At 36.4% G+C, this 12,492-nt stretch overlaps 1 protein-coding gene across 2 annotated transcripts in view; it reads right to left on the bottom strand.

The window, feature by feature from the left end:
- GABRA2 (gamma-aminobutyric acid type A receptor subunit alpha2) overlaps positions 1–12,492 on the bottom strand; it is a 64,615-nt gene that overhangs the window by 10,370 nt on the left and 41,753 nt on the right. For both annotated transcript variants that reach the window (XM_066548462.1, XM_066548463.1), the window contains 3 exons: positions 10,064–10,207; positions 9,114–9,266; positions 953–1,155 (listed from right to left, as the gene is read on the bottom strand). In XM_066548462.1, coding sequence (XP_066404559.1) covers positions 953–1,155; positions 9,114–9,266; positions 10,064–10,207 — 500 coding nt within the window. The remainder of the gene's footprint in view (positions 1–952; positions 1,156–9,113; positions 9,267–10,063; positions 10,208–12,492) is intronic.

Below are 12,492 nucleotides of genomic sequence, written 5' to 3'. Positions count from 1 at the left end.
CTTCCTTATGCATTCAAAATGATGAGAAATCGGTTAATGAAACCTGCTTCATATTTACTGCAATCATTTAGGAAGCAAATAAAATTCTATCCTATTTTAAGAAGGATCACAGAAGTCTATGTATTTTTCAGAAGAACTCTGTTTTCATTGGTAAAATCAAGGACTACAATAGGAAAAAAGGATAAAATATATTAAGTCAGTCAAAATGAGTGAGCTTTAACAATTGTTCTGTGTTATTACAATTCTAAAATGCAAATACAAAAATCACTAGCTCATTCTGTTTATGAAATGAGAAATTCTTTCAGGACAAAACTTCTTCATTCCATCACGGCTACACCATTATAAAGAGCAGAAAATTAAGGCATGACTGTGTTTCTGTGTACTCAAAGCATCAACACATCATAGGTGAAGAATTTTGTACATCTGCTATCTAAAGTGGTTTTAACATTAATGTCTACCTATCATTAGGAACACGTTTCAGAATATTGGAAATGTTCAGAAGTTCTAGATTTTGTTATTCATAGTACTTACATATATGGACATTAATTTGCTTTTCTAAACCTTACATACCGTGAAAATTAATATGCATTATATATTTCTGTATTTTTTTTATTTTGAACTCAACTGAATTAAAAAATACAAAAAGTGATCCACCAATATAATCTGGATTAAATTTTATGAATAACCAGATAAACAGTTGTGTCTGAGGAGTCAAAAAACAAGACAAACAGTTCCCAAAATAAAAAAAAAATATTCTTTATAACCAAATCTGGATTAGTGAAACCAAATGAGATTAGCAAAAGGGCAGAAATATTCCTGTTCAGGACAGAAAATACATGTATATTCTTTTGATTTAAAGCTTTTTTTAATATATATAGCAAAATATCATAACAATATATTAGAGCTGGTTTAAGTAACTGACTGAAAAGAGGACTATTTCCTTAGGACTTACCTTATCATTCACTACACTTTTTCCATCCCAGGCCCATCCTCGTTTTGTGAAATAATTTACAGTTGCAAATTCAATTAATGCAGAGAATACAAATGCATAGCAAACAGCAATAAACCAATCCATAGCTGTTGCATATGCTACTTTGGGGAGTGAATTTCGAGCACTGATGCTCAGTGTTGTCATTGTCAACACAGTTGTTACTCCTGCAAGGGGACACAAAAACAGAACATCAACAATTTCACTTTGATTTTGAATGTTAGCAAAAATAAACCAAAAAATATCATGGTTTGCTTTTGAAACACAATGAAAGTTTTTTTTCTAAGTTGGTGACAAACATCACTAGAATTGTATTAAATGTTGTATCTGGATTTTCCTTTGAAGCATTTCAGTTCAATTTCTTGTCTAAACTTTCCTTTTTAGATGAGCTGATGATTTCACTTAGAGAAAATAAATTTTTTAACCTGTCAGGGCAGGATACATTATTGTAAGGAACAAAATTAATAATTTCTTCACAGATTCATAATATTTAGCAACATTAGAGAAATAATGATTAATAGGTTAATGTTTGGTAGCTGGCTTCTCTGCAATGGCTGCAGGTTTGGCTCCCATATTTACTGAAATTACTACAGAAATACCCTTTTTAAATGAGAAATTTTTTTCTTTACAGTTGCTGTCTTACTAACCATTCAGTGACATACTCAAGGATATAAACAGTGTAAGTTCTCATTCAGGTAACATGGATTGTATTCTAGAACAGTATTGATTTGAAATGACAGATTATTGTAACTGTATTATGTCAGAAAACAAGAGCTGGTGATACAGGAAGGCTGTGCATTCTCTGTGCAGTTACTAAAGGAACTTTGCAGTACTTTTTTACATAATGAGGATCCAGTAAAAAAAAATAAAATCCCTCCCAAAAGAATCAGGAAGAAGATACATGGGCGGAAAGGAAGAACTTTTGTCTGAGTCAGATTTAGCAAGCAGAAATCCACAGCCATAAATACAGTCTCCATTCCTTAAGTAAATCCGTTCTCCCACCTCAGGCTGAATCACACGTAGACAAACCAAACTATTCCCTTTGTGGCACACCATTAAGCACGTCTGCAGAATTAAAGGCAACACAAAGTGATGTACTCAGCACAGATCAGCAAACCTACACTCCACTATGACAGCAAAGGAGATGCCATGGCAGAAGTATTAGTAACAGCACATCACAGCTTCAACAAATACACACTCATAAAACTGGTGTAGGAGGCTTCCCAAGAGAAAGTAAAGTGACTCTCCCTAAGCCAGATCTTCTGCTGTCAGCAATCTGTCACCTGGGTTCTGGAGGATCAACAGAGCTCTGATTTTCCTTCTGCTACAAGAGAAGAAGCAATTTTAACCACTGTGTGAAAGAGAAGAGAGGCAGCATTTGCATCTACTGAGACCTCCTCAGACTCCACAATTTTCATCCCTCCAGTAAAGATTCTCCATCTCTGAAGGTGCCACAAGGGTGACAGAGCAAAGCTAAGTGGATTCAGCCTCAGTGCCTTCAAAGGTCTGTGCAGCAGGGAAAACAACACACAGAAGCATTCTGCTGAGTCACACAGGAGACACCTTAGCAAACATAAATCTCTAATTGCTGTTTTTCAGCCTCCATAAATTAAAGTGGGTGGCCTGGAATCAGCCATGACACTGTTGGCATCTACTAGACTATATAATGAAAAGGAAGCAGCTATCGTACAGAACAGTACAAAAATCTGTAGAAAAAATATATTTTGTAAAGAACTAGTCTCTCCTAATGCTTACAGAACATATGGCTTAATTATTTTCAGCAGCTCAGGGAAAAGACAGACTATCTTACATTTTAAATTATCACATGTAAATTTTAACACTGGTCCTGAGCTGCAGATAAACCATTATAATTATACAGAGGTTCAGTAAAGTGAGTGTTTCTCAGATATAAGGTGACCTTATCCACATGTAAATATATACAGTTGCTAAGGTATTACTCAGTTTAAATCCCACTTTATAGAATAAATTAATCTTCTGGAAACCACATTGACTTCTTCAGAAACCTGATTTAAGATTTACTGCTGACCTTTCCTAGTCCCAGTTAAAACATTGTGAATTTATATCTTGTTACCACATGCTACAACTTGACAATTTCTCTAAAAAGTTCAGCAAATTACACCACTTTGTGACCCAAATGCTAATCAAGCAGCACACTGTCAGACCATTGCCAACATACTTTCATTTATTCCTTCACTCTATAAATTCAGTGATGTTCAAGCTACCACAGACATTTAACCTGAATTGAATGGGAAAAAATTGGACAGGAAATTTTATCTTAATATCTGTCAATTTAGGATTCTCTAGTCCTTTTAGATTGCTATTATTCTTCAGAGAAAAGACAGATGATTTTGCACATTATAGTTAATTTGAAAAATCAGTTCTATCAAGTCTTCTTTATGAAAAAGGACTGAATGGAAATAACCTGCCTCCTTGCCACTGCTAAACCTGAGAGGACTGAAAAGTTAATAATGTGGAAGAACATGGTCAACTTGAAAAAACAAAACTCATTTATTTCCTAAAGGTTTAACTTAAAACCTCACAAAACCCATACATTGATCAGAACAAAACTGTTCATCATTGCTCATCTAATTCATAACACTAGTGACCTAAAATTGGTATAAAATCAGCAAGTAGATTGTAGCCCCTACAATGAAGTGGTCAAAAAACATTTAAAAGGCTATGTAAAGACTGCATGATACCTCACTATGATGCAGAAAAACCAGTTTACATACAGGGCAAGAACTCTCTTCTATAGCCCAGCACCCAGCAGATGTGGCAACTGAATTGATGCCAGAAGAAACAGTCATGTATTATTTTGTGAGGACCGTGAGCAGTCATCAGTTTGTCTTTGAAAAAGATCCAAAAAGTAAACCATCCAACCACCTTTTTTCTCCAAAGAAGACCAAGCATTTTTACTTCACAGTGAACATCCTTACAAGGTTTGTTCGCAGCAGTGCATGCCTACAAAGCTAAATATCTTCTATCACTACAGGTTTATCCATTACAGCCAAGACTGGAGCTATTTGATTGCCTGGGATTTTTTTTTTTTATGTTTCTGCTTTTTAAACAGCATTTGCTTACTGGAGAGAGAAAATCCATCTCCTGAGCTGCAAATTCAACACTTTTCACTGGCACTAACCTTATATCTCTGGAAAATAGCAGCTCTGTTATGCTTATAACAGTGGAAGAGGTAATCTGAAAAGCTAGAAATGTCTAACTAGAAACAGAGAGTGGAAATAAGAGGAGTTAACACATATATAATAAAGTTAAAATCTGTCAAGATAACTACTTTATGCCCACATTTATTAGTTACACATAATGGTTGAAGAACATATCACAAAAGGATTGATAAATCACTTTTTTTTAATTTAGGAAATTAATTTCATTATTTTTTTAACAGCAATTGCAAATGTGTTTTGGTAATTAGATATCCAACCTGGCCCAAAACCCAAAGAGATTCATAAATACAAATAACAGTAGAAAGAAAAGATTGTTGACCATTTCAGAGATACAGATTACCACTTCATTTTATCACTCCGAGACCAAATAGAAGTGTAAACAAAAGTTTAAAAATTCTGTACGTAGCATGGTATTAAAGCATTGCACCATAACATTTCAGCACACAGGATGCTGTTTGCTTTTATTTACTCAATGTATATGGGTTAGCAGGGAATGCAATACAAAAGGAGTATACTTTTTTGCTTGAACACCAGCAGGTAAATCTGAACAACCATTGAGAGAATGATTACAGAAAATAGCTCAAGCACTCTTTTCACTAAAATAACAACACCAACCAGCCTTTTTAAATATCTTGGGAGACAAGAACTGTAACAAAATCTCTTTCCAGAAAAGTTGAATTCAATCATTTGGGTAAGCTATGTATCCATATAGTGAAACTGGTACCATGCTGCTTCACTGTATCAATACTGAGCAATGGAACACAATTTCCCATGGAGCAACAGACAAGTTTATTCCCAAAGCCAAATGGCAAATGCTATTTACCCCAACTCCAGGAAAAGCTGCATGCAATTATGCCACCCCTGGAATATGAACTAGCGTCTTCACACAAAACTAAGCTGAGGAGACATACTGGTTTGTCTGCAGCCAGCTCAGTCTCTTGCTCAGGGCTAGTTTTCCACTACCCACTGCCTATCACTATATAATTATATCTACATTAAGCAGAAATTCCCAATTAAGAAATTATAAACAGAAATGTGTGAGTGGTGGGATATCTCTAAAGGCACAAAAGATAATCTGCAGCATGTGGAAGGAGAGAAGAATAAAGACACTTGAGATTTTTTTTCAATAAAATGGGAAAATGTACTTTGTATTTATAGAATTGCTCAAAAGGACGGGTCTCTATTATTCAATTCCCATGTAAAAATAACCAGAGAACAAATCTTCAAAGTTCTCCAAGAACTTTTCTTGGGTTCCTCTTCCTGTAGTGTCACAATTAAAAAGTTGCTTTGGGTTTGCATGGCAAGGTTTTGGTAGTGGGGGGCTGCAGTGGTGGCTTCTGCGAGAAGTTGCCAGGAGCTTCCCCCATGCCTGAGAGATCCAAAGCCAGCCAGCTCCAAGAGGGACCCACAACTGCTGGCCAAGGCCAAGCCCAAGCCCAAGGGCAACACATCCAGTGCCTCTAGGATGACATATTTAAGATGGAAAAAAAATTTTGAGCAGACACAACTGCAGGCAGAGAAGACAAGTGAGAATATGTGACAGAAACACCTCTGCAGACACCCAGGTCAGTGGAGAGGGAGAGGGAGGAGGTGCTCCCCCACCAGAGATGAGATCCCCCTTTAGCCTGTGGTAATAGCCATGGGGAAGCAGCTGTGGCCCTGCAGCCCACAGAGGTCCATGGTGGAGCAGAGATCGACCTCCAGCCCACGGAGGCCCCCCCAAAGGAACAGCTGAATGCCTGGAGGAGGCTGTGACACTATGGAAGTCTGTGCTGGAGCAGGCTTCAAGCAGGACCTGTGGCTCCACAGGGGACCCATTCTGGAGCACTCTGCTCCTGAAGGACTGCACCCCATGGAAAGAACCCACATCAAGAACAAGTAAAAACAGACACAGAAACTGTGTAACAATAAAATTATCACAGTGAACTGACAAAAGAACATAGCTATGTGAATTTAAATATAATAAATAATAAGACTAATTTTTGTTCTTTCCTGCTTCAGTTAACAAAGATTATATACCTAACTATATTTATTTTATCATTCTCATTGATACTCCATGTGACTTAAAGGATAGATAACTGTAGAACTAAGAAAACTAATTTCTGATTTGTCACCTGCATCTAATCCTGCTATTCAAACACATGTGATGCTTCTAAGTGCTATGACCCATTAAAACAAAGCAAGAATCCAAGAAGCTGCACAAGATTAGTTTTGCTAATATTGTTGACACTAAATGCATGACAATAAACACATTAGTAAATGAAGCAGATTGTAATCTTGCACTAAATGAAGGCATTATGAACCAGTCTTATTCTCTTTCATTAAGAATGCAATCAGATTTATCTGCTAGAGAAAACACATTCAAGACTTATTTAATCAACGATGACGAAACTTTCTTCTTCCAATAATTTAAAGCAAAGTTGAAGCAATATAGTAATAATATTAAATAGATGCCATAAAGAAAGGGGATTAAAGAGCTCAACTATAAAATAAGCCTCATTATACCAACCCCTAATGTTAGCCTAGAACTTGAAACCACATTGCAAGAGAATAAAAAGGGAAAAGAAAAGTAACTTCTTTCACCCATGAAATAATACATGCTAAGTTGTGCTTTGAATAACTTGAAGGTATGTTTCATTGAAAGGAACAGTATTCCTGTAGTTGGTCCTTAGCTCTCAAGAAGGTCATTGAAATAAATTTCTCACTGATTTTTAAAAACACTTTGTCAGACTCATAAGTTCTGTTTAATTACATTTTAAAATTGATATATTCAATACACAATGCAAAAATGGGTATCTAACAAGTGACTACTCCATATAAAAACTAAAAATTAAGTATGATCAATAAAATGTAAAGGAATACCCCCTAAAATTTTTATATTCTCTGCTGAATGTAGCTCATTTCATTAATGTGACTGCAGTATGAGCTTCTCTTGTAACCGGATGGAGCCTACTCCAAAGAATCACCCAGATGAAACCTTGAGTGTACCAGCCCAACTCCAACTGACAAGAATATTTCAGTATGCTCAAAAACCACTAAAGAGCTATAGAGGAACTTTGTTATGAAACTCTGACTAACTGCACATTTTTGTAACACATTCAGGCAATAGACCAGGGGGTATCAGAAATCCCAGTGACAACTGCTGCCAGTAGGTATGGAGAAAGCCTGGGAGATCCACTTGAGGCTGTGCATTTAGAGAGCCCATTGGCAGCTTCTGCTGACAATCTCATCTAGAGTGTCAAAGAATGTTATGAAATAGCTCCTCAGGGAAAATCCAACCCAACCCAATGAAAAAGGCTAAGCCTGGGGAGCAAATGCTGCATGCTAGGGCTAAGGTTTCTTCAAAAGGCAGAGCCTGGATGTGTCTTGTTTCCCTGGGTTAAGGGTGCCTGAAGGGGACAGAGCCCTTACTGGCATACAGGGTGCATGTCTGTGTGGCAGGAATAAAATACTAGCATAAAACTGCCATGTCTGCAATAAACTCAATGTTTTTAGTCAAGAGATTTCAGGCTTGCTGTCACTGAGTGGTGTGACTCTGTTCTTGTGGCCCTCCTATGCACTTCCCTCAAGACTGAATCAGTCCTGAAGCAAGACACTTCATTATCCAATATTATACTAAACCCCAGGAGAGTAAAGCAGCAGGCTGCCATGCAGATACCACTTATTTCTAAAAAAAATTATAAATTAAACAGAAAATAAATCAAGAATAAAGAACAGGTGTGCAGGAAGGGACACATTTCAGGAAAATTATCCCAGGGTCTTGTTATGGATGGAGGGCCTTGTTAACAGTGACACAGTAACAGAAAGTGCATTTTAGGAAGAGCAGATGTGAGACTTTTTTGGAGAAACCAGTGACACTGTCCTATATGTATTGGAGTGGATACAGAAAAGGGCAAAGACAGAGATATAGAAGGATTTGACAGTGTACTTGCGAGGGTGAAAAACAGGAGTGTACGTTTTCATAATCAAAAATAGATAAATTCACAGAAGATTGTGAAGAAAGACAAAGAATCTGCCTGATAGCTGCCTGGAAAACCATGGTAGAATTCTGGTCCCACTGAAACCACTGACCCATTTCATCTGACTTCTGTAAGGCTCATATTCAAACCTGCAATTTTCACAGTGCTTTGTGTGGCATGTTTTCTACCAGGAGAGACAGTAAATGCTTTGTTGTGCATCATATTTAATATGCATTTGAGTTTGGCCTATTTTTTGAAGAGTACACGGTGCTCACTGATGACTAAGCATACCATTTTATGCAGCATTTTTGATGGGTGATTTCACACAGAAAATAATTTTATTTTGCTGATCTCTTTTTCTTTAAAAGCAAACAAACTAAATGAACTTTGCTTGGCAAATAAGAAAGACGTTACTTTGAGAAACACCATCTTATTGCTCTGCTGAACCTGCCTCACAGTAATCTCCAATTTGAATTAGCAAAAAAGTGTTGCCCAAACCCCTGGAATAGGGTTTCTTTAAAAGAACTTCAGCTTGAAATTTTAACACAAATAATTCAACGAATTCAAATTTAATTAGCCTAATTTACATATAAATTTAGAAATTTGCTTATCTACCAAGTACCGGAATACTTGGATAACACCAAGGTAAGTAAGATATTTCAGAAAATCATCTAAGTTTACTAAATTTACTTTTTAAATAGAAACATTATCATCTTTTTCTTTTTTTTTTCTCTTAAGAGTCAAGGATATGAGGACAGTTTGCTTGCATGTACTAATTTCCAAGACCTCTGGGATTCCCGGGAGATGTGTAAGCTGCAGTTGAAAGCTGTTTGGAAAAGAAATCATATCTATCTATCTAACATTCTACAAACACTTTAACTTGAATGAAAAAGCCCTTTAATTCAGAAGTTCTTTCCAGCATCTTCAGCTACTGCAAACCGAGCTAATGCTACTCAATATACTCACCAAAGACTGTCCTGGCAGGTACAGATTCTCTGTTCAGCCAGAATGACACTTGAGACAGAATGACAGTCATGATACAGGGGAGGTAAGTCTGAATGACAAAATAACCAATTTTTCTCTTCAAGTGAAAATGAGCCGTCATTACTGTATATTCACCTAGGTGCCACAAACAAAAAAAAAAAATACAATGAAACAAAAGGTAATCATCTTCAGAAAGTCCATTTCCTTGATAAGAGAACATTTGCTATATTTATGTGAAACAAATGCTCTAGGGTTATATTGTACCAGAGGTATTTTGCAATAGCATCCTGTAGAATGTAAGAAAGATTTTGAGTACAGCTATTTCTTATTCCCACTGTGTTCCATGAAAGATGAGTGTTAAGGAACTTCCAGGAACTCCTGTATGCACTGAGAAGTACTTCAACCTTGAAGTCTTCTGCTTATAAGCAACTCTCTGCATTCACACAACATCTCTCTGAGAATTTAATTATGGTCAGAAGCGGTCACGGGGGTCCAACACAGTGTGGCACATGCAGGAAAACAGTCTAGAGTCTAGTAGAATAGTCCAGTGTTTCATGTCAAAAACAGGATGGAAGGGAAACATAGCTGAAACCTGTCTGCTTTACCATTTAATAGACAAAATCTATGCCATTTACAACATGAAATTTAACAAATATCCCAACTCTGGGTTACAAATGTTAGGATTAAACATGAACCTCCAGATAGCATTTTAAAAAACAGTTACTGAGGGCAATTTCATCTCTGCTATCTCAGATAATTATAATTTGAAAGAATCAGTGAAGTGCTGTTTTGTGTTACTTGCACAGTACATGCCTAATAGATCCCATTTTGCAACATTATTTTTCAGAAGCCTGTAACACCACCTGGAATATAGTTTTCACAGCCAGTAACTGCCTTTTTCTCCAAAATATTTCAAAATTTCTTTTACTAACCTGTACTTGACTTAACTGTCTCTTTTCCAATTGTTTGGCCTAAAAGATCATACTGATTCAGTCTTGAGCCATCTGGTGCCACTTGCACTGAATCTGAAGCATTGTAAGTCCAAATGTATGTCACTTCTGAAGTTGTGTATGCATCTGTGAGAAACAAGGTAAAATATTTCATCAACAATTTAAATTAAATAGCATCCATCAAAACTCACAGAATTACAAGAGCTACTTATTTTTCAAATAAAACTCGCCCCAAAGAATTTAAAATTATGTGGTAAAAAGTATCTTTGGTCATTTAAAATAGCTTTACTGTAAAGTAAGTGCCTATTGCAGCATGGAACAGGGCACTCACTTGTGATCTTATTAAACACAATTTCTTTCTATTAAACTACAAACAACATTTCTTCTACACTGTTAAAAGACTTGTCAGAGATTATTATATGTATCTTATAATTTGTGATAACACAGATGAAAAGAAGAACAATTTGCAAGATTTAGGACACACGGCATTTTTAAAAATTCATTCCTGTATAGTTCTGATCTTCCATTGTCTCCATGCTCAACCTCAGGGATGTATCACAACAATTTCATTATTAGTTGAAATCTAGACTTAAATATGGCAAGCCAGCAGTGAAAACACCCTGGCACCTTGTTCTGCCTACCCTCTTAAATCTCACTAGTGTCCATTATTTTGGGGGACACACCAACATTAAACAGGCTGCTCTCTCAGTACATTCATGATCAAACATACATTTAGCCTGGTCTCTCAAAATAACTAGTATGAAAGCAAATCAACACTGAATTTTAAACAGCACTTATGCCTCTCCAGTAAGTAAGAAAAAAAAGAGTATGTCCTGAAAGTTTTTCCAGTCTAATATGCTATTAACAGATGGGATATGAAAGAAAAAGGGTGAACTACTGACGGAAGAAGTTGGGTGTTCATTTTGATTGACTGAGACAAGTACATTTTAAATCCTACACCATAATTGCAGTGTAATTAAAAAGTAAAGCATCATTACTGCTGGTCTGCAAACATTTTCACTTGAGAAATCTCTAGAGGCTCAGAAAGTAGCTTCTTCATGCAACTAGCCATAAATTGCATGACTAACAAAATCTAGCAGGTGGGTAGCAAGTAGAGATTTTAGCACTTCCCATGTATCCTTCCAGCTTTACACAAAAATATCTCTGCTTTAATGCAAACCAGCAGTATGGCAAAATGCTAATTTCTCTCCATTCTCTTCACTTTCAGCTAGACTTTTGGAAAAGAATAAAGAAAAGCAATCTATTAAGCTACAGCTTCTCCCATACATTCATTGTGGCTTTTCTCTTATGTATAAAAAGAGACATTCATATATGCTGATGATCCTCCTAGCAACATAAGATTAGCACCATATGAAGAGCTGTGACAAATATATACCACCGGCAAACTTGCCTTAGTTAAACCAAAATCCTCAGGATTCCTGCTTATTTTCACCACTATTCATCATTCAGATTCTATCCCAAAATAAAAGCTGAAAAATGGACAGTTGTCTAGAATTGAGTCCTAGGTAAAGAAATAAAATGTGTGCGAAGCCACTCAAAATGAACAGAAATAAGAGTCCCCTGAGAATGTGCCAACAGGCACGGGTGACTTTGAGAGAAATACAATACACTTTTTAAAATCACATTGCTCACATTTAGAATTCCTCTGATTATTAGAAAATCATAGGCAGAGAAAAAAAGAGCAAGCTGGTAAGAGAAACAAACAATCAGGACCAAAAAAATTGACAAAAAAAAGAAGTGATTCACAGAGTCTAATACACCTAGTAATAAGAATTTCCAACCTAAAATTGCTCCTGAAGAAAGTAGGTTTTTGGCCTGAGTATCAGTTCCATTATTACAGGAGTTTTCAAATTTTTTTGAGGCTACAGAGGAGTCTTTTTTTTCCTGCAACACCTTATTAATCCAACATGCCTTGCTGGGTACATATATGCAAATATTATTAGTCAGTAGCTGATTTTGGCTCACATCTCTGGTGTTAGTTATTTAGGCTGCATTATGTACTACAAATATAATATTGAGGGGGCAGGAGAAAGCTCCATGATGCAAATAGTATTCATTTTAATGATCTTTTATCTCCATAGCTAAGATTTCCTACAAATGTGGAAACATCATCAGAAGCACAGGCTTTGTTTAATTTGCTACAAACTCCAAGGAAAAGGAATATTGGAGCATGATGGAGAGAGTGTGCACAGTAGCACAGTGCTATGACAAGCATCATGTGGTTAATGAGGTCCTTAGTGGCAGCATATCCCCCGTTTTGTATTCTGTGGTTTCTACAATTATTGTAAAGTCAGACAGAATTTATAGGCTTAACTTGTTTCCTCAAAAAAACCCAATTTCCTTTCCTGGGCCCAGCAGAAAAATGTAGGCTGCAGCCAAAGGGAAAAAAA

Source organism: Molothrus aeneus, chromosome 4, assembly GCF_037042795.1.
Source record: "Molothrus aeneus isolate 106 chromosome 4, BPBGC_Maene_1.0, whole genome shotgun sequence".
NCBI classification, from domain to species: domain Eukaryota; kingdom Metazoa; phylum Chordata; class Aves; order Passeriformes; family Icteridae; genus Molothrus; species Molothrus aeneus.
The sequence above is the reverse complement of the archived record's forward strand: the minus strand, read 5'-3'. Positions and strand labels throughout refer to the sequence as shown.